The sequence below is a fragment of the Oncorhynchus tshawytscha genome, linkage group LG26, assembly GCF_018296145.1.
Source record: "Oncorhynchus tshawytscha isolate Ot180627B linkage group LG26, Otsh_v2.0, whole genome shotgun sequence".
NCBI classification, from domain to species: Eukaryota; Metazoa; Chordata; class Actinopteri; order Salmoniformes; family Salmonidae; genus Oncorhynchus; species Oncorhynchus tshawytscha.
Genome location: NC_056454.1, coordinates 12,350,742 through 12,378,215, shown reverse-complemented (window position 1 = coordinate 12,378,215; position 27,474 = coordinate 12,350,742). Strand labels below are relative to the sequence as shown.

General features: G+C 40.3%; 1 protein-coding gene across 1 annotated transcript; it reads left to right on the top strand.

The window, feature by feature from the left end:
- Positions 1–27,454, top strand: LOC112225175 (activin receptor type-1C). The gene is made up of 9 exons (XM_024388859.2): positions 1–253; positions 3,981–4,211; positions 18,954–19,205; positions 19,429–19,659; positions 19,954–20,121; positions 22,389–22,545; positions 23,957–24,081; positions 24,529–24,659; positions 25,135–27,454. The coding sequence occupies exons 1-9, from the start codon at positions 184–186 to the stop codon at positions 25,258–25,260; spliced, it is 1,491 nt and encodes a 496-aa protein (XP_024244627.1). The 5' UTR covers positions 1–183; the 3' UTR covers positions 25,261–27,454.
- The last annotated feature ends 20 nt before the right edge of the window (positions 27,455–27,474 follow it).

Sequence of the window (27,474 nt, the reverse complement as noted above, 5' to 3'; positions counted from 1 at the left end):
TAAATTCCAGTCGACAGAGGCGGAGCAAATCACCCTGCTGCGTATTCAGTTCTCTCACTTGTTATTTAGAGTGGAGCAATGCGAAGTGTGCACATGACGGATTTACCACGAAAGTAATGATTTTCTCTAGGAAAACGGTATAGACAGGCGTCCGCGAACCAAGCAGATGGTGCTCCTCCGGCCATGACTCGTACCAGGCTCCCCACGGTTGAAGCGGCGTTGATATTTCTATCTGTCGCACAGCTGAGCACAGGTAGGCTATATGACAAACGTTCGCTGGGTTTCTTATTGAAACTGTGCGACCACTGCATGTATCATGGGTTGTTTAGGCGGTAATTGTAGGCTCTTTTGCTGTGTCTGATGCTCAGTGCTTGACGTGAAGGAGCTCACCGGAGTACTGGCATATCAAACGTTATACTGCTTGAGCTCCTGTTCCTTTTATAGAATATTAGCTCAAAAGCATTGTGCGGCCCCTGCACCTAAATATAAACCGTACCGGCACCCAAAATGATTACCGGGACCTATTTCAGTCCAAGTCGAGTACTGCTTATTGCTGGAACGTTTGATAGTTGGACTTCAAATTTACAGCCTGATAGTTTGAGGAGACTCCGTCATATGATGACTGCCGTTCATGTACGATACAGTTTGCTACATATCTTTTTGTGAACACGTTTTGTACCCCTGAACAGTATGCCATATCTACACTATAATCATCTGAAAAATAGCTAATGTTAAAAGATCAGTCTTAAACGTGGTTTATTTTTGAATCAACTTGATAGACGTTCACAGGTTCATGTGCAATATGACTTGTGTCGGGCTACTATGTCATAAACCTAATTTACTCTATAGTGTTAAAATGAATTGTATTTTCCTGAGGCTCAATTTATTCCACCTTTGTAAAATGAACCGAACACAAATGTTAATACCTTTTACATGTTTATTTATTATTATTACGGTGCTTTTAAAACTTTTTATTTACAGTACTATGATGGGTAGATGTAATGTTATCTCATGATTAGAGGCTCTTTACATTCAACAGTGAAGCCCCTGATAAAGTAGGAGTTGTTTTTCTTACTTAGGCCTGTTTACAGAAAATAGTTATATATTACTCATTCATCTTCCCTCATTTTCTAATACCAGGCATTTTCAAGGGTTTTGGTTGGACCATATCTTACCATAATGTTGTATGGTCGGTGCCTTGATGGTGCAGACTGTTTAAGAGACTACAGAAGCTATGTCATATTATAGTGTACTATGATCTAAAATCCTGGCATTGGCACTTATTCTGCTGATAGCTGCGATTTCGAAGAAGGCTCTACTTGAGTAAAGGACAGCACGGTGCTTGCTTAGTGAGGACCGCTCCTTCTTTTAGATTCGGCTCACACGAGGCTCGAACCCAGGACCTCTGCATTGCTAGCACACGTGAAGATGTTTCTGAACACGTTTACATTTATGTGGAAGCAACCTTCATGACTGATGAGAGGGTTAGAGGGACAAAGGTTGGCATGTTTGGTTGTAGCCTATGTGACTTTCTCACTCATCATTATTAATGAATTATAAATAATTTTTCTTAATCATGGCATCCTCCATATAGCCTAACTCTCGCACACTCACACATTTAATAGTTTTTTTTCCTTGTGACTACTGATACTTTTTTACATTTATAATTAGTAGGTTTTATGTGTTTTAACAAACGTTTTTTGTACTTATGTATTGTATATTGCAGTGGAGGCTGCTGAGGGGAGGACGGCTCAATAATGACTGGGACGGAGCAAACGGAATTGCATCAAACACATGGAAACCATGTGTTTGATGTATTTGATACCATTCCACTGATTCTGCTCCAGCCATTACCAAGAGCCTGTCCTCCCCCAGTTAAGGTACCACTGACCTCCTGTGGTATATTGCTTCCAACCACACCTGCACACGGTTTAAAAAAAAAAGCATATATATATATACTTTTTTTTGTGTCTATATTGTTGTTTATAACCTGTTTTTCTTTTTTGCAAATAAATTAAACTTGAAGTAAATACTAACCTTTTTGACTACTTTAATACACCTAAGTGAATTTTGTCCAAATATACTTATGACTTCTTCAAATAGGGGGACTAGATATGTGCTTTCATTTCTAAACAGTATAACAGATATGAATGAAAATACGCTTAAATAAAATGATGTTCTGTAATGTCGCCTCATATGAAACATTTGATCCAAAATGCTGGGGTATAGAGCCAAATGGAAACATTTTAGCTTCACTGTCCAAATGCATAAGGAGGGGAGTGTATGTCTAACACATTTTAAGATGCATTACAAGGTTAAATTTTTCAACAAAAATGAACAATTATTACGGTAATTCTGGTCATTTGCATGACAATTAATAATTATCCAAAATTCTACAAGCCCATGGGGATAAGCAAGAACAACAAGTGAGACCCAATCATCACTATAAGATAATTGAGGTGACCATTAAACCATTTACAGTATATGAGTTGCTTGTAGTAACAATTGCAGTGCGGTTTTTTGCAGTGTGATTTGTCATGATTGTGAACCACAGATGGCAATCAAGACATAGTATCCAGAGCCACAGGTTGCCTGCATGTCAGAGCTGGTTTCCCCATTAGTTAGATCTTTATTGTACATAGGCACTGTGTAATTTGCTGCCTTTATGAGTAGGTATAAATGACCAGACATCCAACTGTTCACAATAGTGTGCCTCTTATGCTAGAAACTCTCTTGTATCTTCGTGTGCCTGTCCATGCTTGCCATACAACCCTCTTCTTTCGCGATAGCTAATGGGAAGGGCAGTGTATAATGTAAACACTCAATGGTAGATGGCGCGGCAGGTAGCCTAGTTTCGATCCCAGCTTAGATGGGCAAAATCTGGAGGCAGGTAGCCTAGTTTCGATCCCACCTTAGACGGGCAAAATCTGGAGTGCGCTGGCAACCGGTGGGTTGCTGGCATCATCCTAGATACCATTGCCTGCCATTGCTCTAGTGGCTTTGCACTGCAGCTGACCCATTGCTTCCAGACCCTCGGGTATGTGTGTGTGTGTGTGTGTGTCTGAGTTGTGAGCATAAAGACACGTTTCCGTTCACTAAGTTAAGAGACAATAAAGTACATCTTATCAGGGACTGACCCTGCAATTAAGGTGTGTTTTGGTCATCATTTAGTCAGTGTCAGGTAGCCAGACCTATTTGATGCCTACTTCTGCAGCAAAAAGTTTTCTCGCTTTGTCAGGAATATGCGCAATCTGGGAAACTGGTCCAAAGTCTTTTGTGACTGTGTGTGTGTATATACAAAAAATGAATTCATACTCTTATTAAAAAGTGAAATTCCAACTTCATGATGAAGTCACTCAGGAATCTTGTAAAGGCATACATGGACAAGTGAAGTCATTACCACATTTCACTGTTTTGAACATAACATACATTTGGAATGGATTAGCCTGTTAATCTTCCCATCAGTAGTGTTGGCGAACATCTGAGGGCGTTCTGATATTCAGAGAAATCAAGCTTCGCTCAGACATGCAGCAGGGACTGATCTGAGAGATTCCCTACAGGTCCAACCAGGCAAACCTCTCTGCCCTTATAAAAGATGGACACAGACCGATAGTATAGACCTACCTCCTTATAAGTAGGAAAGCCATGCTGTCCTCATCGCTTTATCAAATCAGGACAGGAGTGTGTAGAATCTCCAAGAAAAGCACAGGATTATCTGGGTGTTAATATCTGGGTTCTAAATGAACAGGCATTATACTTGTTTCCCCCGCCACTGAATTGATTTAAAAAAATACCGTTTTCCATGCTGTAGCTGATATGGCTTTGTCCTAAAACATGAGTTATACAGCTGTTAATGTTCTTCAGAAGTCTAAGTGGTATGCGAAGCCTGGCAAGAAAGGCTCTAGAAAATCACAAACGTAAGAGTTGTACGAAGACATGTCTTAAGCCAGGTGTCTGATGATGTCACCCTGTTGTTCCAGCTCTGAAGTGTGTGTGCCAGCTATGTAACAACAACACCTGTGAGACGGGCGCGGACGGGGCCTGCTGGAACTCTGTGATGCTGATCAACGGGAAGGAGGAGGCCGTCAAGTCCTGTCTGTCCCCGGCTGAGATGAGGGGACAGGTCTTCTGCTACAGCTCCCGGAACGTCTCCAAGAGGAACTGCTGCTTCACAGACTTCTGCAACAACGAGACCCTGCATCTGCATCCAGGTAGTTACGAAGCTTTGATAATTTCTTTTATTTATTATCACTTTTGGTGTAATTTTTGCAAGTATGTGGTAAATTTTCAAAACTTTTAGTCAAATTCAAAACCGATAATCAGAAAGGCAATTTTCAATTGACTAAGTACAACACACAAACTTATACACCCACTTTTCACCACTGCTTTACTAAAATTGCATTGGCCAATACAGTACCACCGTAATATATGCCATTTAGAGTCTACACATTTTGGTATGTGACCCCAGTGGGAAAACTGGTATTGCTAGTGCCATGCTCTTATGAACTGAGCCACATACAGGGCCACTACAATATATAAGTACAATAAAATACAATACACAATTACAATACAGGTGGAAGATGTATGATTGCCATCCCAATGAGCGTACCTCCCTCCCAATCCAGACCAACAGTGCCTACAGAAAGTATTCACACATCTTGGCATTTACCACCTTTTTTTAATGTTACAGCCTGAATTTAAAATGGTTTACATTGAGATTTATTCTGTCACTAAGCCTACACACAATACCCCGTAATGTCAAAGTGGAATTATGTTGTTAGATTTTTTTAAACATAAAAAAGAAATGAAAAGCTGAAGTGTCTTGAGGCAATTAGTATTCAACCCCTTTGTTACCTCATCTCTGTACCCCACACATACAATTATCTGTAAGGTCCCTCAGTCGAGCAGGGAATTTCAAACACATATTCAACCACAAAGACCAGGGAGGTTTTCCAATGTCTCTCAAAGAAGGGCACCTATTGGTTGATTGGTAAAAATAAAAAGCTGACATTGAATATCCCCCTTCTTTTTTTAAAAAAATTTTGAGCATGGTGAAGTTATTATTTACACTTTGGATGGTCACTATAAAGATACAAGTGTCCTTCCTAAATCATTTGCCGGAGAGGCCAATGGTGACTTTAAAACAGTTATAGGTTAATGGCTGTGATAGGAGAACTGAGGATGGATCAACCACATTGTAGTTACTCCACAATACTAACCTAATTGACAGTGTAAAAAAGGAAGCTTTTAATAAAAAATATTCCATAACATGCATCCTGTTTGCAACAAGGCACTAAAGTACTGCAAAAAAATGTGGCGAAGCAATTAACATTTTGTCCTGAATACAATGTGTTATGTTTGGGGCAAATCCAATACAACACATTACTGAGTACCACTCTCCATATTTTTAAGTGTACTGGTGGCAGCATCATGTTATGGGTATGCTTGTATTCATTAAGGACTGTGGTTTTTCAGGATAAAACATAAATGGAATGGAGCTAAGCATAGGCAAGCTCAGAGAGGAAAGCCTGGTTCAGTCTGCTTTCAACCAGACACTGGGAGATGAACTTGCATTTCAGCAGGACAATAACCTAAAACACAAGCCCAAATCTACACTGGAGTTGCTTACCAAGAAGACAGTGAATGTTCCTGAGTGGCTTAGTTAGAGTTTTGAACTTAAATCGGTTTGAAAATCTATGGCAAGACCTGAAAATTGTTGCCTAGCAATGATAAACAACCACACATTTTATAGAGCTTGAAGAATTGGACAAATGTTGCACAATCTAGGTTTGGAAATCTCTTAGAGACTTACCCAGAAAGAGTCACAGCTGTAGTCACTGCCAAAGGTGATTATAACCTGTATTGACTCAGAGGGTTGTATAATTGTCTAACTAAAATATTTTAGTTTTATTTTCCATATACAATACCAGTCAGAAGTTTGGACACACCTACTCATTCAAGGGTTTTTCTTTATTTGTACTATTTTATACATTGTAGAATAATAGTGACAACAATAACACATATGGAATCATGTAGTAACCAAAAAATATATATTTTATATTTGAAATTCTTCAAAGTAGACACCCTTTGCCTGATGATAGCGTTGCACACTCTTGGCATTCTCTCAACCAGCTTCATGAGGTAGTCACCTGGAATGCATTTCAATTAACAGGTGTACCTTGTTAAAAGTTAATTTGCGTTTTTTTTTCCCTTCTTAATGTGTTTGAGCCAATCAGTTGTGTTGTGACAAGGTAGGGGTCGTATACAGAAGACAGCCCTGTTTGGTAAAAGACCAAGTCCATATTATGGCAAGAACAGCTCAAATAAGCAAAGAGAAACAACACTCCACTCACTCACTCACTCACTACCGGTCAAAGGTTTTAGAACATATACTCATTCAAGGGTTGTTCTTTATTTTTTACTATTTTCTACATTGTATAATAATCGTGATGACATCAAAACTCTGAAATAGCACATGTGGAATGATGTAGTAACCCCCAAAAAGTGTTAAAACAAATCTAAATCTATTTTATATTCTTCAAAGTAGCCACCCTTTGCCTTGATGACATCTTTACACACTTGGAATTATCTCAACCAGCTTCATGATGAATGCTTTTCCAACAGTCTTGAAGGAGTTCCCACATATGCTGAGCACTTTTCCTTCACTCTGCACTCCAACTCATCCCAAACCATCTCAATTGGGTTGAGTTTGGGTGATTGTGGAGGCCAGGTCATCCGATGTCGCACTCCATCACTCTCCTTCTTGGTCAAATAGCCCTTACACAGCCCGGAGGTGTGTTTTGGGTCATTGTTCTGTTGAAAAACAAATGATAGTCCCACTAAACGCAAACCAGGTGGGATATCGCTGCAGAAAGCTGTGGTAGCCATGCTGGTTAAGTGTGCCATGAATTCTAAATAAATCACAGACCGTGTCACCAGCAAAGCAACCCCACACAATAAAACCTCCTCCGTGCTTTACAGTTGGAAATACACATGCGAGATCATCCGTTCACCCACACCGCGCCTCACGAAGACACGGCGGTTGGAACCAAAAATCTCAAATTTGGACTCCAGACCAAAGGACAGATTTCCATCTGTGTAATGTCCATTTCTCGGGTTTCTTGGCCCAAGCAAGTCTCTTCTTATTGTTGGGGTCCTTTTGTAGTGGTTTCTTTGCAGCAATTCGACCATGAAGGCCTGATTCATACAGTCTCCTCTGAACAGTTGATGTTGAGATGTGTCTGTTACTTTGGACTCTGAAGCATTTATTTGGTCTACAATTTCTGAGGCCTGTAACTCTAATGAACTTGTCCTCTGCAGCAGAGGTAACTCTGGGTCTTCTATTCCTGTGGTGGTCCTCATGAGAGCCAGTTTCATCATAGTTCTTGATGGGTTTTTTTTGACTGCACTTGAAGAAACTTTCAAAGTCAAGGGGTGTATACTTTCTGAAGGCATTGTATGCCAGGCTTAGATCCGTCGTGACAAAAGGTTTTCCCCCAGGTGCATGAACAATGAGGATATTTACTGCGCTTTTGATGAGCACCTATGGCCAAATACTCAAGACAGGCTTGATGCAAACTAGTGCCTGCTAAACATCGTTTCTTTAATTTCTTTAATTTGATTACATTGTGAATGAGGTCTTCTTTGATCACACATGGGATGGAAATGTGATGTTCAGTCCAATTTTAATAATGTTTTTATAGTATGTGAAATTTTGGAAAATGTATTGTGCTTTAAATGCCAGGATGTCACACTCCGTTTGGATTTTCACCTAGTAGAATTCGCTGCACACTTGAGGAAGAGAATCATATTTTGAGGCCCATGTATGTCTGACAATAGCTGACGCTCTGTACCAAAATGAATGAATGGCGGGAATTGACGTAATTGCGTATTAGATGACACGTTCTCAGAAGGAGGAGCCTAGTATGCTGTTATTTATTGCTTAATGCATTCAATTTATACTAAACAGAATGTTATAAATAGTATGTCGTACAATTAGTACACAGTATGCATTTTAAGTAGTAGGCAAGACAGATTTCAGAATATTTCTTTCTTTCTTTTTTGGAATCCCTAAATAGCCCAATATCCTAGAATAGAAGATCTTGTACTCTTCATATCCTCTGATTTGACACATCTGACTTGCTCTATACAAGTATTATATACAGTGAGTGTCATGAGGAGCTTAGAGTCGTTGAAACAGGTTTTTTAGTGCTGGGCTTGAAAATCCTTTAGTTCTTCAGGTCCAGGGTTAGTAATAACTGCATTACAAGAATCCAATATACATTTAAGTACATTGCATACCAATCATCACTATCATTTTAGACCCTGGTGTTTTAATGTGAAAAATAATCAAACACATAGCGAAAGTAACATTCATCAATTGTTGATCACCTTTGGTTATGAATGGATTGGATTAGGATGTTGAATTGCCTGCTGATGTTTTGGAAAAGAAACGGTACACTTACTGAGGCCGCTCTGTTTAAGAGATGTAATGACTACACTCTACCCTCTATTCATCAGTGCCTGTTCTCAGCCCTTAATAACAGTTCCCCTGGTTACCAGATTGATTATATGTACTGAAGCAGAGTGGTCCAACTGCTTCCAAATTACCCGAGCTCAGTGGCGACCCGTCATTTATTTAGGTCTGTCCCTCATTTTAAGGTCAACTCTGTTATGTGAACTAAACTCTCATTTTAATGTATTCCTTTTAAATATTTTTTTTTCAAAAGAGACATTGAACATCCAATTGTCAAATCATAGGGTAAAATCAGATGAACTGGTTCTACTCTTTTTGGCCATTTTCAAAACTGAGCGGGTCGAGCGTAACGTCAATCCTGTTACCCATAGGTTAGAAATATTTAAGCTTGCATTCAATTGTCACTCCCTGTTGTACACAACAAGCTTCCATTCCCCATGTCACAAGGGGGTTTATGGCTGATTTTAAGATGACATGGTCCACCCTGTTACCTTTTATTTAGCACTTACTATAGTAAATTGAGATGGGAAAACTTGTTTTTTTTAATGAAGTTGAACATGTTGATAAGCAACTGCTTGCTAAGTTTACGATTAGGGTGAGGTATAGAATAAGGGTTAAAGTTGGGGTAAGTTTATGGCTAGGGTTAGTAAATGGTTAGTTAAAATGTTACTATCCAAATGAAGTGTTACTGCTATGCAGTGTTGGAAAAAGTACCCAATTGTCATACTTGAGTAAAAGTAAAGATACCTTAATAGAAAATGACTCAAGTAAAGGTGAGTCACCCAGTAAAATACTACTTGAGTAAAGGTCCTAAAGTATTTGGTTTTAAATATACTTAAGTATCAAAAGTAAATGTAATTGCTAAAATATACTTAAGTAGTAAAATAAAAGTATAAATAATTTCAAATTCCTTAAACTCAGCAAAAAAAGAAACATCCTCTCACTGTCACCTGCATTTATTTACATGTATGTGTAAATATTTGTATGAACATAACAAGATTCAACAACTGAGATGTGACTAACGGAAATGGAATAATGTGTCCCTGAACAAAGGGGGGGTCAAAATCAAAAGTAATAGTCAATATCTGGTGTGGCCACCAGCTACATTAAGTACTGCAGTGCATCTCCTCCTCATGGACTGCACCAGATTTGCCAGTTCTTGCTGTGAGATGGTACCCCACTCTTCCACCAAGGCACCTGCAAGTTCCAGGACATTTCTGGGGGAATGGCCCTAGCCCTCACGCTCCGATCCAAAAGGTCCCAGATGTGCTCAATTGGAATGAGATCCGGGCTCTTCGCTGGCCATGGCCAGAACACTGACGTTCCTGTCTTGCAGGAAATCATGCACAGAACGAGCAGTATGGCTGGTGGCATTGTCATGCTGTGACACACCACCCAAGACCACGACGGACCCTCCGCCTCCGAATCGATCCCGCTCCAGAGTACAGGCCTCGGTGTAACGCTCATTCCTTCAACGATAAACGCGAATATGACCATCACCCCTGGTGAGACAAAACCACGACTCGTCAGTGAAGAGCACTTTTTGCCAGTCCTGTCTGGTCCAGCACCGGTGGGTTTTTGCCCAGCAACGGTGGGTTGTTGCCGGTGCTGTCTGGTGAGGACCTGCCTTACAACAGGCCTACAAGCCCTCAGTCTAGCCTCTCTCAGCCTATTGCAGACAGTCTGAGCACTGATGGAGGGATTGTGCTTTCCTGGTGTAAATCGGGAAGTTGTTTTTGCCATCCTGTACCTGTCCCTTCAGGTGTGATGTTCGAATGTACTGATCCTGTGCAGGTGTTGTTACACATGGTCTGCCACTGTGAGGACGATCAGCTGTCCGTACTGTCTCCCTGTAGCGCTGTCTTAGGCATCTCACAGTACGGACATGGCAATTTATTGCCCTGGCAACATCTGCAGTCCTTGTGCTTCCTTGCAGCATGCCTAAGGCACATTCACGCAGATGAGCAGGGACCCTGGGCATCTTTCTTTTTATGTTTTTCAGAGTCAGTAGAAAGGCCTCTTTAGTGTCCTAAGTTTTCATAATTGTGACCTTAATTGCCTACCATCTGTAAGCTGTTAGTGTCTTAACGACCGTTCCACGGGTGCATGTTCATTAATTGTTTATGGTTCATTGAACAAGCATGGGAAACAGTGTTTAAACCCTTTACAATGAAGATCTGTGAAGTTATTTGGATTTTTACTAATTATCTTTGAGTCCTGAAAAAGGATGTTTCTTTTTTTGCTGAGTTTATTAAGCAAACCATATGGCTCCATTTTCGTATTTTTTTAAAGTTACGGACAGCCAGGGGCACGCTGCAACACTCAGACAATTTACAAACTACGCATTTGTGTTTAGTGAGTCCGCCAGATCAGAGGCAGTAGGGATGACCAGGGATGTTCTCTTGATAAGTGTGTGTGAATTAGACAATTTTCCTGTCCTGCTAAGCATTCATAATGTAACGAGTACTTATGGGTGTCAGGGAAAATCTATGGAGTAGAAAGTACATAATTTTCTTTAGGAATGTAGTGAAGTAAATGTTGTCAAAAAAATATAAATAGTAAAGTACAGATACTACTAAAGTAGTACTTTCAAGTATTTTTTTACTTAAGTACTTTACACCACTGCTGCTATGTTTATGGTTATTTTTGTAAAGAGTAGACCACATGACTGAAAGTGCAAAGGGCAGATGAGATGACGTTAGCCCATTACAGTTGGAATGTTAGATGTTTTATTCGATTAGGATCTCTTTTAGCCCACCAAGGGCTACTCTTCAAAGATTCCTTTTAGAAATGTAAAAACATACAGAAAATGTATAGTAACATGTGTCTGTGCATGTAAAATACTGCATCTGTCTTGTCAGAATGACTGCCTCCATGTTGAGGTAAACCATTGGAGCCGTCTGTGTTTTGGGGAAAAATGAAACGAGGTACTCTATTTCAAAAAGCTGATGTTGATTTCTATAAATGTACCTATTTTCATACCGTCTCATAAACATTGAGATAGAGGTATTGTGATTTGGATAAGGTTTGAATTTGTCAAAAACTATGAATGACATGAGATTGCTTCCCTAACAAAATTGCCTCCCAATATTAGACAAAAAGTATCCTACTCCTATCCTACTCAAAGCACATGGGGAAGTAGATATGTCCCAAGTGCATCCAACTGATATGCATGTTGAAAAACATTCCAGTATCTTTTAACCAGTAGGGCAATGGAGGTTAGAGGCTGATTTCCTGTTGTTTTGCACTTTTCCTTGAGTGATTTTCTTTGCTCTACTGGGACATGTGATAGAATAGGCTTTTAGGTAAAAGGGAAAGACATCTTATGAAATACTTGACTTGGGTTGTCGACTTGTGTTCACATATCTGACTCTGTGTACAGTTCTCACTCTGTGGATGTTGCAAGACATCTTACTAGATGAGGACACTCAAAGACTATTGCTGTATTGGGGATAGCTAAGGCCACCAGGTCAAACAAACATGACACCACTTGAGCTTTCGCCTGGGGTAACACAAAGCAACTTCATACAATTTTAGTTGCATTTATTACCACAAGCCCTTCCTCTCCAGTTAAGGTGCCACCAACCTCCTATGGTTGCAAGTGACATCTCAAGCAACTTTGCTGTTACATGAAGCAACTCATTTAAAAAAAATGTAACCTTTTCTTTAACTAGGCATGTCGGTTAAGAACAAATTCCTATTTACAGTGACAACTCACTGTTCCCCGGTAGGCCAACTGCCTTGTTCAGGGGCAGAACGACAGCTTTTTAATTTGCCAGCTCGGGGATTTGATCCAGCAACCTTTCGGGTACTGGCCCAACGCTCTAACCACTAGGCTACTGACCGCAACTCAACCGCGATTAAATTTGCATGCAAGAGCCAATCAAATTGAAGCTGCTTGTTTGAGAATTCCAAACTCACCCCATGTCATCTGCTGCATTACGTTGGTGGTTCACAAATGATTTGTTTATCCAACCATTTAGTTATTGTAACAGCAAGGATATATAAGACATGCAGCCTGTAAAATATTGCTAGCTAGCCAAAATGACATTGCAATCACCAAGACAGCTAGCTAGCTAGCAACAAGCTAACCACACTAGCAACGAACTAAGATAGCTAACACAGTTCACAGTTCAATTAGCAGAATGTCAGCCAAAATCCATCTCAATACAGTAAAATCTATCTTCTCCCATTGCCGGCTAGTGAGGTTTCCTCTCACTACCACATTTGGTAGTGAGTGGAAACGCCAAGCGGATGCTTCACATCTATACATCCGGTGAAATATCTGTCTCATTGTTCTATCTGTGGTGCTAGTCTCTGTTCTGTCAACGCAGATCGTAGGTTGTGCTGCACAGCACTGACCGCTTTGACATGACAACTTGGTCGAAATTCTGAACCTTCGAATGGATCATGTGACAAAGGTTTGATTTGCGCAACTAGTTGCAAGCAACAGCCAATCAAGGTTGGATAGATCCAGATGAAAGTTAAAGTTTCAGATGAGCAGCTTATTAGTGTCAGGGGGGTGTCTTGTTTTGCACGCTTTGTATAACATGCAGCATGACAGGGTCTTTATAAAACAACATAGCTCTTTATTAGCTAGCTATAACTGGCGCGTTCATATGTCTTCGGTCATGATCAACAGAAAATACCTCATGACTTGGGTAGTCTTAACCAATCAGTGCAGTATGATATGACGGTAGAATGCAACCAATTACAATTCAGTATGTTGACACAGATGAATATTACAGGGGTTGTTTCACAAAGCAATAGAAAAGCAACTCTGTTGCAAGCAGCTAAAATGACGTGCAAGTTGTGTAACAACAGCTCTACGCTGAGTGCAGTTTCGGTATTGTTGATATTAAGGCTATTTTCAACTTTGAAAAATAACTGTTCAACATAGAAAGAATACTGCTTTAGTGCATTATTTTCCATTACTTTATTATGACATCATTTTGTATTACTTTATTACACTAGTAGTGCCATGGGAATTCTAGCATTTTAATGTTATCGAAGTGTGAGGTTTTGAGAAGGAGATGTTGTCCCTGAAATGGTTGTTCCTAACCAAATTGTCCCCATCCACCCACTGAAAAAAGATGAAGGACCGTAAAATGTCAACTGCTCATTATTTAAACATAATGACAAGGTTATACTTGCACTGCATTAGGATTATGTCTGGCAGTACATGGATTATTTCAGAGTCAAGATCCAGTCAGGTCCATAATTATTGGCACCCTTGATAAAGATGAGCAACAAAGACTGTATAAAATAAATAATATAAATACTGAGCTATATTGTATGCTCCTGAAAATATGGAAATGTTATACTAATACAATTTCTCAGAGAAATAGATGTGGTTGAACAAGTAGCCTAATACAGAAAATCTAAAAAAAGATAGGGGTCAAAATGATTGGCATCCCTGTTTTCAATACTCTATCACCATCCCCTTATGTTTCTGATATTGGAGAACACATTGGGAGGGATCTTAGACCATTCCTCCATGTTATCCATCGCCTGTGCTTATGGACTGCTATCTTCAATTCAAACCACAGGTTTTCAATGGGGTTCAAGCGGACTTGAGACTGAAATGGCCATTGCAAAATGTTGATTTTTGTGGTCAATTAAAAATGTATTTGTGGATTTTGATGTGTGCTTGGGGCTATTGTCTTGCTGGAATATCTATTTGTGGCCTAGTGTCAGCCTCCTGACAGAGGCAACTAGATTTTTATCTAAATTGTCCTGATACTTGGTATAGTTCATGATGCTGTTGACCTTAACAAAGGCCACCGGACCAGTGGAAGCAAAATAGCCCCATAACGTCAAAGATACCCCACCATATTTGACCTTAGGTATGAGGTGCTTTTCTGCATATGCTTCTATTTTTTTGATGCCACCACTGGTGTGCGTGGCCAAAGAGCTCTATTTTCATGTCATGTCAGAGCACTGCCTGGAGATTGATAAAAAACATTAGCACTTGGATTCGAAACGGCGACAAAGTTATCCTCACAAGGGGCGTGTGCTAGGTTACTGAAAACAAGGGTGCCAATATTACCCTATCTTTTTTTTGTCTTTATCAAGGGTGCTAATAATTATGGACCTGACTGGACATATCACCAAGATTTATTTTTTATTAAATTTTTTCAATTTTACCCCCTTTTCTCCCCAATTTCGTGGTATCCAATTGTTAGTAATTACTATCTTGTCTTGGCGTCGCCCCACGGACCTCCCGGTCACGGCCAGCTGCGACAGAGCCTGGGCGCGAACCCAGAGTCTCTGGTGGCACAGCTAGCGCTGCGATGCAGTGCAGCGCCACAAGGAAAGGTACAGCCAGAGCGGCTTGTTATAATCCAATCATTGCAGCAGGCTCAACCGATACCCCGCCCCTTTCTTTACAGACAGAAGAACTAGCCAATAGTTGTTTATAGCACACAGCACTTCACACTGAGTGAAAGAAACATGCGTGCTGGCAGCTGAGAATCACGATCATGGATAATTACAAAACATACTTGTGTAAAAATCGTATTCGGAAGATTCTCCATATCCGTTACTAATTTTGTCTGAATACTCTGCACTCCCCTACTGTACATGTAAACAGGGCTGAAAAGTGAATGGTCGCAGGAATAAATCATATAAAATTTTATTTGTCACATACACATGGTAAGCAGATGTTAATGCGAGTGTAGCGAAATGCTTGTGCTTCTAGTTCCGACAATGCAGTAATAACCAATAAGTAATCTAACTGAACAATTTCACAACAACTACCTTATACACACAAGTGTAAGGGGATGAAGAATATGTACATAAGGATATATGAATGACTGATGGTACAGAACGGCATAGGCAAGATGCAGTAGATGGTATCGAGTACAGTATATACATATGAGATGAGTAATGTATGATATGTAAACATTATATTAAGTGGCATTATATAAAGTGGCTAGTGATACATTTTTTACATACATTTTTCCATTATTAAAGTGGCTGGAGTTGAGTCAGTATGATGGCAGCAGCCACTCAATGTTAGTGGTGGCTGTTTAACAGTCTGATGGCCTTGAGAATAGAAGCTGTTTTTCAGTCTCTCGGTCACAGCTTTGATGCACCTGTACTGACCTCGCCTTCTGGATGATAGCAGGGTGAACAGGCAGTGGCTCGGGTGGTTGTTGTCCTTGATGATCCTTTTGGCCTTCCTGTGACATCGGGTGCTGTAGGTGTCCTGGAGGGCGGGTAGTTTGCCCCCGGTGATGCGTTGTGCAGACCTCACTACCCTCTGGAGAGCCTTACGGTTGTGGGCGGAGCAGTTACCTAGTAAACTGGCCACTGACTGTATGTTGTAGACCCTATTTTAGTTGTTGTGCTCACCATCGGTTGAGCCACCGCATGCTCTTGAATACAGGGTGGGCGTCATGTTTTGTTTGATTTAATGTACTAAAATGTGAATAACATTTTAATTTCACATTTCAAATTGTACCACAAAGATGGTTGGAGGTCAACACATCAGCCAATGTTGATTTTGAGTGAGAATATATATCGTTTTAAATTAAACTGTCAATCTTCCATAGGAAACCTTTTGAAATCATAGAAATATAGATAATAGAATTGACATTCCCATTCAAGTTTAAATTAAACAGAGGGTGGGCCGGTGGCCATCTTTCTGGTAGTAATTAGGGGTTCACAGCGAAGTTATGAACCTATTGTTATTCTTAGATTCTAATTTGGCACACAGAAACTAGATGCCATGAGTTACTTGGTAAAAAAAAGTGGCACCGATTGGCCAATAGGTGGCACTTGTATAAGCAGTCTCTCTTAAACCCTCATATCTGCCCGTGTAACCTAGAGACTTGAAACTATGTATGTAGGTGTCTTTCCTCATGCTGAAGAAATTTGCATCAAGGACCCATAATGTCTATCAGGATAGATTTTCCTCCATCTTGGACATTTGGGAAAACCTTTATGAAACCTATTTTCATAAACCATAGGACCAAATGGCACCAAATTCGGAATGTAGACCCATGATACGTATTAACTTAGTTTGGGTAAAAAGATGGCTGACTTATCTACAAATCAAAAATCTGATTTTTATGTGTCCATTTAAATCCACTCCACAGTGGCGTATCAACTTGAAACTTATCATTGCTATCATGGACATCCCTAAGATGAACCACGCTGAATTTGGTATTTATGTTTTTTTTTAAAACAGGGAAACTATTAACACATTCTTTGCATATATAACGCGAAGGCTGAAAATCGCCTGCAATCATCTCCCCCTGAACCATACGTCAGATTCTCCACATATTTTGTATTTAGACCCACTACATCAGTGTTTAATGGTTTTGAGATTTGTTTTTGTTGCATTCAAATATGGCCGCACTGTAACTATAGATGCACATATGCTAATGAAACAATGTATACTTAAAAAATCTTTCTCATGAACCATAAATCAGATTGGTTGATCAGATTAGGTCCTGATCTATGGATTTCACATAACTGAGCAGGGGTGCCAGTTGATGGTAGTGAAATTAACATTCAATTCTCTGGAAACAGCTCTGGTGGACATTCCTGCAGTCAGCATGCCAATTGCACACTCCCTCAATGCTAGAGAATGTGTGGCATTGTGTTGTGTAACAAAACTGCACATTTGAGAGTGTCCTCTTATTGTCCCCAGCACAAGGTGCACCTGTATAATGACATACCGTTTAATCAGCTTGATATGCCACACCTGTCAGGTGACTGGATTATCTTCACAAAGGAGAAATGCTCAGTAACAGGGATGTAAAACAAATGTGTGCACAAAATGTGAGAGAAATAATCTTTTTGTGCGTATGGAACATTTCAGGGTTTTTTAATTTCAGCTCATGAAACATGGGACACTTTACATGTTCCATTCATATTTTGGTTCAGTGTAATTAGCCTAATGAATTTGAGAATGATTAGTTGCTGCATTAAAAGTGGTCCACGCTACACCACTAGATGGCACCATATCACACCAGGGATATGAGAACTGAACCGATGGACATGAGGCCATGTTTGGTATGTTTGTCTTATGTATATGTCCTTAGAAGCTGTGTGAATATAAATTCACTGCAACCTTAGCTGCACCAGACCAGTTGGTGGGACTATAGACGTCATTGGCAACAGTGGCACCATAGGATAGACTTTGTCTCATGAAAATGAATTATTAAAATTATGCAGATGAAGACATTTTGAAAATAACAGTGAAAAGATTTCCTTAACTTAAACCATTAGCCAAATTGACCACAGAATTGGTATAGAAAATCAATACTAGACTAAACTTCACTAGTGTCACCCTTGTGGTATTGAGAGATAAACATGGTAATGCTTCCTCTGATTGTCCATAAAGGAAGGTAGCGCCTACATGCTAGAGGGCTTGCTTTGTCCTTTCTGTCATCCTGTGAGTCCCGGTCATTGCTGCTCACAGCTATATTTAGAAGTGAACATTTACATTTAATTTATATTTCAATAGTGTACCGGCTAAATTGCAGTGGTCTGAACTTGGGATAGGCTCATTCTACCGATGACGGGCACAACACGGACACCTCAGATGATGTAAAATAGGTTCTTGGCTACAACATACATGTTGACACATTTTTTTCATTAAAAAAATCATTTAGTCAAATGATACAACTGTTTGATAACCAAGTTTGTAAGCTTTCAAATTATATCAAACTCAACTGTTTTTTCAGTGATGAAGACATGGATGTAGGGTGTGGTATGCAAAATGGGTCAACTTTGAGAACCTCTATTTTGGCATTCAGGTCATTTGCATTAACCCACTCGATGCAAACTCACTGGACTCTACCCACAGACTCAGACATACTGACACTCCAACAGACACGCACGCTCACACACACATGCGCATTGACGTCACACACACACACTGCTGCTACTCTGTTTATTATCTATCCTGATTGCCTAATACATTTGATCCCTTACCTACGTATTACCTCAACTACCTTGTATCCCTGCAGATTGACTCGGTACTGGTACTCCTTGTGTATAGCTTCCTTACCTATTGTGTTACTATTTTCTATATGCTAATTTTCTTACATTTGAAAACGAGCTCGTAAGTAAGCTTTTCAGGGTAAAGTCTACACCTGTTAGATTCGGCGCATTTGACAAATACAATTTTAATTTGTTTTGGTAGAGATTTCACATTTTGATCAGAAGCTGCAACAGCATGTATAACGACTACATTATTGGTAGTAATGGGTGTAAAGTGGTTGGAAATCACCACTAGAGGACATGGAAATAATGAAGTATTAGCCTATGTATGATTTGGGTTCAGGAAGTCTTTTTAATTTTTTTTATCCCTAATGTAAAAATCCCCATCCACCTTTTTAAACCTTATATCCCCAAATGTGTGGGGCCATTGCACATTCATCTACTGATCAAGTCTTGTTATTGTAAGACCCTCTTTGTTTCTTACATAGTGTACTTACAGTATGTTGCTGTGTCTGTGTAGGCTATGTAGAGAGGCCTTCGGAGGAGCCCGGCTGGGGCAGACTGGAGCTGGCAGCAGTCATCCTGGTACCCTCTACCCTGCTCTGTGTGAGCATCCTGCTGGGTGTGTGTGTGGTGCAGAGCCAGCCCTGTGCCTACAACCGGGCCCACAAGAATGATGCGGAGGAGCCCCTGGATGACCAAAGTCTTATGTCCCCCGATAAGTGTCTTAAAGACCTCATCTACGATATGAGCACCTCCGGCTCAGGCTCTGGTAAGAGAGAGTCTATACATGTATGGTTCAATGTACAGTCATAGAAACATGATCGCTACAATGGGCATCCCCCATCAAGTCCATGGGTCTCTAATGGGGATTCTATTTAAGCATGCACAGGGGAGAGCAGGTAATGGTGCTCTGATAGATGGACCTCATAACCAACTTAGCATTTTAAACTTAGCACTTAGCATTTTAAACTGATTTTTGTTTTGTTTTACAGGGCTACCACTGCTAGTACAAAGGACAATAGCTCGGACCATCGTGCTGCAGGAGACCATTGGGAAGGGCCGCTTCGGGGAGGTGTGGCGAGGGAAGTGGCGAGGGGAGGACGTTGCGGTGAAGATCTTTTCATCCCGTGACGAGAGGTCCTGGTTCAGAGAAGCAGAGATCTATCAGACCATCATGCTCCGACACGAGAATATCCTGGGATTCATTGCAGCTGATAACAAAGGAACTTATTGACATATTTGGTCCAAATGGCACCCTATTCCCTATATAGTGCACTACTTTTCACCAGCGCCCTATATACTATATAGGGAATAGGGTGCCATTTGGGACGCATCCTTGATATAACTGCCCTTGATATGCTATTTTGACTATGTCGTGACTTCAGCAGGAAAAGCTCCTGGCCCTAACTACATTTTATGTCATGTATATTGTTTTAAGGTGTGACCAGAAGCGTTCTCAAGTATGACTGTACACTAACCCCAGGTGTATGACCATGCCCTTTTGCTGTCTTCTGCAGATAACGGCTCTTGGACCCAGCTGTGGCTGGTGACCGAGTACCATGAGCACGGCTCCCTGTTCGACTACCTGAACAGGTACACAGTGTCTGTGGATGGCATGATCGTTCTGGCCTTGTCCATCGCCAGCGGCCTGGCACACCTCCACATGGAGATCATTGGCACTCAGGGTGAGGTGTTGGCACCTTTACCTTCCCGTAATGGGAATTTAAGATGACTATCATTTTTAGATTCAGAGTGATTGATATAATGTAGCATATTTAGTCTCTGTATCCTACAGGTCCACAGATATACCACGCACAACAAGGCTTATTTGTAGTGTGGTATAGGCTTCAATAACTATAGAACACCTGTGTATCTGTCAGTCTAGTTTTGGACTGATCCCATTTCCACTTTAGATATTCTATTGAACATCCCACAGGATTGGCATGTATTCTTGTAGTGGAAATAATGATTCACCAAAGGCCAGAACTATAATTACAGGGACTTGGCGAGGGCCTCCTTTTATAACAGAACAACCATAGAAAAGCTACTTTCCAAAGCACACTTATTTGTGTTGCTAGTTACTTGCGGATGTGAGCTTGTTGCATTCACAAAGAGCCTTATTTCTATACAAATTGTTTCTTCTGAATTATTTTTCTTTAACATGTTTGCACAGTACTACTGTTAATCTATTGTTAGCATCTATTTTGCAAGGGCTATATAACAGTGACAGCAAACATCAGTCAATGTTAGCAAGTTATTGAATAGACATGAAATATAACCAGGGTTGGGGAGTAACGGATTACATGTACATGTAGTCCGTTACATGTAAGGGATTACAAAAAACTGGTAACTGTAAATATTGTAATCAGGCTTTTGTAGGCTACAGCCCAAACTATGTCTTCCAATGGTGCGACTGCTGTCGGCATCAGAAGATTATCCAACTTGAATAAACGCTTGTAGCTAAGGATGACAGCAGTGGTGTAGTCTACGGCGACACAGATAACCCGTATTATTGATATCTACATGGCGCATTAACGTGAATCACACTGCTGCTCTGTCATTTAGCTATTTGCGACTTATGGATTGTGGTTGTTGTGGATGTTTGTTCAGAAATCTTAAAGTGTATTTGAAGCCAATAATGGTTGAGTTCAAGAAGTTTAAGCTGCCTATCAATCATTGTTTTTGAAACCAGTGGACAACCAGTGGTCCAACTCAGCCCAAACATCCCAATTGGGTTGAGGTCTGGTGTTTGTGGAGGCCAGGTCATCTGGCCCTTACACAGCCTGGAGGTGTATTGGGTCATTGTCCTGTTGATAAACAAATGATACTCCCACTAAGTGCAAACCAGATGGGATGGCGTATCGCTGCAGAATGCTGTGGTAGCCATGCTGTTTAAGTGTGCCTTGAATTCTAAAAAAAATCAGACAGTGTCACCATCAAAGCATCAGCACATTATGTATGGTCAGTCCTTGCATCCATAGCTCTGTCTATTAATCTGAGAGTGGTTACATTTCTCCAGGCCCATCCCTCAGTTTTTTACCAAAACAGGGGTGACCATTTTGTTATTGTTTCATCTGTGGATTTGCCCTTTTAAAAAGCTGTACATTATCAAGATATCAAATTGTCACCACCAAATAGGTAAGCAATAGGCCTATAGCAAATGCAGCATATGGCATTCATTTTTCACATGTAAGTAGCACTTTTCAGTAGTGCTCAAAGCATGCCATTCCATGAGGGCAGCATTATTTTTCAACCTGAATCGATGAGCCCAATCAGTCCTCCATGACAACAAAATCATGGACAACAGAGTAGGGCTGGCTATTAAGTCCTTAGTTTTAGGGTTATGCTCAGGTAAAACAATTTGGCTAATCTATACTTCCATATTTCCAAGTCCTATTCTTGAAGATCAAGGGGTATAACATTTACTGGAATGACTGGAATTCTGATAGACTTTGGTTTTTAATGTAAAGATAGAACTTAATTGTATTATTATTATTATGTAGTAGAAAGCGATGGGTTAGAGGAAGCCTACATAACCAACCCATAAAGTAAAATTTAACATCCATATATGGCCAGCTTTGTTAACTTTAACATTGCTTTATCCTGCAATAGATGTTGTTCAATTGGTAACATAATGTTTGTCTTCTTCTAATGCCTCTTCAGGGGAAAGTAATCTAAAAGTAATTGAATGTAATCAGATTACATTACTGAGTTTGGGCAGTCCAAAACTTACATTACTGATTACAATTTTGGACAGGTAACTGTAACAGTTTACATTTAGAAAGTAACCTACCCAACTCTGAATAACTATGTTGTAATGTGTGCATCCATTCATAGCACTAGACATGTATTTTGCAAGGGCCATACAACAGTGACAATACACCCATGTATCACTTTAGCAAGTTATTGAAATGACATGTAATAAAACTATGAGTTGTGATGTGTTTTACAGGGAAACCTGCCATTGCCCACAGAGACATCAAGTCTAAAAACATTCTGGTGAAGAAGAATGGGACTGCTGTCATAGCAGACCTCGGATTGGCTGTGAAACACGACTCCAGTACCAACATCATTGATATACCGTCCAATCACAGAGTAGGAACAAAGAGGTAACTAGGCAGCTTTTAACTGAGAGAAAATACCATGGGCTTGTCTATTGGTCACTTTGATCAACTTTTTCAATTATTAGTATTATCTTTTCATATCCTTTTTAGAGAGATGGAGGGAGCAATATTGGCCGACGATCAGGAAGGTCTCACGTTGACTTTGAGTGTGTCCAAAATGCCACAGCTCGAGTCAGAAATGGTGCACTAGGGAATAGGGTGCCATTTGGGATGCATCCAAGACTTAACATCTCCCTTGCCCTCGTTTGTTTATGAAATTGATGGCTAGCCGACAGGTATCCTCTTCCACGCGCTACCTCCATCATTCAGAGCTCCTATTTTTAGGACACCATGTGCCGTTTGTTAACTGTTAATATAGTGATTGGACCGCTGCTCACATGGAGCCCTGTCTTCTGTCTATATAATAATAATAAAATGTCTTTGTCTGTGTATCTCTGTGTGCCTGCTGCCTGTCTGCAGGGTGGGAAATTAACTTTTTGGTCCAACAGCCACTGGTGGAAGATTCTTTTACTGTCCAAAATGTATTACACCACAAATCACCCCCCCAAAAATGTATTACTAGTAAGAAGTAATGGTTTATATTTCTTAATTTCCTTTCATTTTTGTGACCTGCTTCTTTTTAAGCAATGTATGTTAAAATGAATCATTTCGATCCATTAATCCAAACAGTTCTACAGCTGAACATCAAGAATCAACAAAGTGCCTGCCCTGCCACAAAATGCTGAGTGATGCAGCTTATTTAATATTATAGTTCAGTACAAGAAGTACATGATGTTCTCATAAGTAGAAATGTAGAAGCACAATAATAAATCCAGGAGAGAGCAACGACTAAAGGTTAATGAATAAACATTTTTGGGAGTGAACCATCCTCAATCAAGCACAGTCATTAGGTGAGACAAAAATGTTCAGCTGGCCCTTTAAGGGACCAGCTGTGGCAACTAAGGCACTTGCTTGTCTGTGATGGAGAAGAAAAAAATTATCTCTGACTGCGATGTCTTCCTAGCAGCAGACAGTTGCAGCAAACTCAAACTAACTTTGATAAACAACCTAGCATGTGAACACTGTCCAAGAAACAACGACAGTCACACTTTTAGTAGCCTTTCTTGTCAGTTCGACAAACCACTACGTGTGGGCTTTGGATAGAAGAAAAAAAACAGTTCCCAAATGCTCTGTGTGACCACCTGCCAACATGGCGTGTGAAATATAGCTATAGTACATTCTTACCCGCCGATGACAAACTATACTCTCATTTGGCGGGTGGATGGTGATGATTTCCAACCCTGCCTGTCTGTGTATCTCTGCCAGGACGTTGAGTGTCTTCAGATGCGTCAGTGTTGACTCACTCCCCCTAATACCCTGTTGGTTAGTAGTTAACGAGTTCATCCTCCCTCGGCAGGTACATGGCCCCAGAACTGCTGGATGACACGATCAATATTGGCAGCTTTGAGTCATTCAAGCGGGCAGACATCTACTCCCTGGGCCTTGTATTCTGGGAACTGGCAAGGCGGTGTTCCATCAGGGGTACGTCTTTTTAAAACTCTTAGTACAAAAGCGACCGGAAGCAAATACAATGGAAGGCTACTAGAAATGGCAGTATTTAAAGCTGAAGCTAATACTCTATTCCCTGTATGCACTATAGGGTGCCATTTGCGACACCTTCAAGTTATTTAACTCTTAGTACAAAAGCAACATTAAGCAAATGAAATGGAAGTCGGGAAGTCTAGTCTGTGCAGCTAATGCACTCAGAGAAATGACACTGGAGTAGTGATTGATGTAGTTACTGGTTTATTGGGTAGGCGATGCATATACTTTATTCAGTGATTCATCATTTAATGAATATCATTCAATTATAATTTTACCACTGATATTAAGTAAACACAATTTCTCATATTGCCATGGAACTGATGAAGGATGGTACATTTGTGCCAGGGAAATGAAGAAATGTGCTTGTTTCCCCCCCACCCACAGGACTTCAAGAAGATTTTCAGGTGCCTTACTATGATATGGTGCCTTCAGATCCTTCTGTGGAGGACATGAGAAAGATGGTCTGTGACCAGAAACTGAGACCCAACATTCCCAACCAGTGGCAGAGCTGTGAGGTGAGAGATTTTTTTTTTTTGACTGGGATAGGGTTGCAACTTTCCCAGCTTTTCCAGAAACCCCGGTTGGAAGATTCCTGGAATCGGTAGGGAATAAACAGGAACTCCGTGAATCCTCAGAACGGGAAGCCTAGGAATTTTTGGACAAATTTTACAACCCTAGATTTAAAAAAAAAAATAATAATAATTTAGCTTCCACTACAGAGCCATAGGGCCGACTGAAGTCAGATTGGGAATACAATATACTTATTGTATATTAGCTTGGTTAGCATTTAGAATTGTACCTCTGTAAATTGAACTGCTGTTTTTGAGGAAGGTTTTACTTGCAATGACTATGGGGCTGTCTAACCTAACTTATTTGAATGCACTTACTGTAATTCCAAGTTGCTCTGCTCTGGACAAGAGTGTCTGCTAAATAGCCAAAAATGTAAAATTTTGACCTGTTGATTGAACATGATCCTTCTTGATTCACCAGGCACTGCGTGTGATAGGCAAGCTGATGCGCGAGTGCTGGTATGCCAACGCTGCAGCTCGCCTCACCGCGCTGAGAGTCAAGAAAACCGTCTCTCAGGTGACTGTACTCAAGGACATCAAAGATTAGCTAGCCCACTGGCTGGCGCACCAGAATGTACTGTTATTGGTCTGGAGCAAAGCATCCTCAAGACCACGCTGAAACAAACACTCAGCTGGGTCGTATTAATTAGAAACCAAACAAAATCAAATGGGGAGGGACTACCTAAACCTATCCAATAAGACATTCTCATTACAAAAGGTTTTGTTGTGGTTAGTAAATGTAGGTTTTAGCACGGTGTTACAAATGCCTGTATTGCAAGAATCAAGATTTGTTTTGTTTTATGAGCGTTCATGTCCGCTTGTTCTCGTGAAGTCTTTTTGGTCTCATCTCCTTCACTCCTTCTGTGCTGTTTGCACCTTCCCACTTGCACACACACACACACACACACACACACACACACACACACACACACACACACACACACACACACACACACACACACACACACAAGCCTTTCCCCATGCCATTCACGTCGAACATTAAAGATGTTCTATTTGCATTTGAGGGTTGGTCCTACAGAATTGGTCACATGGACACCCAAACACAATGAGACATTATTTTACTGTAACAGAGGAGAAGTTACCTTTTCTAACGATACCTTTTTTATGTCTCGACTCCCAGACCCTCCTAGAACTGGAGGATCAGTGAACATGATTGTGGAACATTTAACGCACACTTTCTGTCACACTTGGTACCAAGTTCCGCTAGGAGCCTAGTCTGTCTTTATAAATGTGCAATGAGCATAAGAAGCTGCATTTTATATAAGGTAGGCCACTTGATTCCAACATCTGAACAAAGTGGACAGGCTAGTATGCTGTTCAAACAGTTGGAGACGGACAGGAGGTTGTGTTCAGAACAGTTCAACTGTTCTAGCTACCTTGCTAGCAAGTAAATAGATCCACATTGGCTAGACTTTAAATGTAGAGATTAGCTGGCTACTCACTAGCGCGTGGGCTTGTGCTTGAGAGATTGTTTATGAGACCTGTTTTAATTTTCTATAATGCCTGTTAAGAGAAGTTGGTCATTTTTAGTGCATGGTTCAGGTAAAGAAAAGAAAAAAAGGGCATTTTCATAGACTTGAAAGCCAGATCAGTGATTATTGCAAACAAACAGGTTAAATAATATTTGATAAAACAATGTAATTATTAATGGGTCTTATGGTTGTGGAAGGCTTATATTTAGCCTAGGTATAACTTCAAAAGTCTTGAATTCATTAGATTATTCCTGACCGTTTGAAATGCGGTGTCTTGACCTTTTAATTGTGCAACAAAGCTTATTTAAAGAAAATATTTTTTTTAAATCAAGATGTATATAAGCGTTTTAGGCCATATCGCCCAGTCCTATATGGTGTGCACTAATGAATACGACCCAGCAGTGAGCATGCTCAGCTTTGTGATGCCAATAGAGCCTGCTGCGGTTCAGCAGGGAACACTCCTGTCCAGCCCTGCAGTGTGTGACTGCCTGGAACTGGATCAACCAATCCAGAGGAACAGGAAATGAAACTGTGACCTATCAGAAGAAGATGGATGATTTACAATGTACCGATTTCCTCTGCTACCTCAGATGTTTTTAAGTGCCCAAAGCTTGAAGTTGCATATTGAACGCTTTGTGCCATATTATACTGTATGTAGTGCTAGGCAACATGCAAAATGACTGTAAATGCTAAATGTTACTGAGTAACACACTCACTGCTATGCCTGATTTGTACAGGACACACAAGGTCTATACCCATAAAGATAATTGTTACTTGGGAGCTGCCCCTCCCTCCCCCAACCTATTATATTTGTCATCTATATATATTTTTTTATATAAGACTTGAAAATAATGCCTATTTCAACTATACTATGTATTTAAGTCAAACATAGTCCAATATGATTTTTAAGGGTGCAATCTGCAGGTGTAACAATGACAAAGCTGCCAACCCACCCCTGTTTTTGTCAACAGCTGAGGGATGGAGATGGAGAAATGTAACTACTCTCCAATTCATAGACGGGTGTGGATGCAACGACGGATCATCCATGATATCAAAATTATAGTTTTCACCATGTTTTGAGGCTATACAATGCAAACAATTGCATTTGTTTACAAACAATGGAGTAAAACAAGCTTGCATTTTCGGTTCTGATGTGGTACGACAGTCTTACTAAGCTCATGACAAAATGTATAAATTATATTCTTCAAGAGTCAATATCATCAATTGAATAAAAGTTTAAAAAAACAACTATGTAGCAAACACAGATT

Coding starts and splice junctions, on each gene's coding strand:
- LOC112225175 (XM_024388859.2), top strand. CDS start 184: ATGACTCGTACCAGGCTCCCCACGGTTGAAGCGGCGTTGATATTTCTA. Junction 19,660..19,953: donor CATTGCAGCTGATAACAAAG/GAACTTATTGAC, acceptor TGTCTTCTGCAG/ATAACGGCTCTTGGACCCAG. Junction 22,546..23,956: donor CACAGAGTAGGAACAAAGAG/GTAACTAGGCAG, acceptor CTCCCTCGGCAG/GTACATGGCCCCAGAACTGC.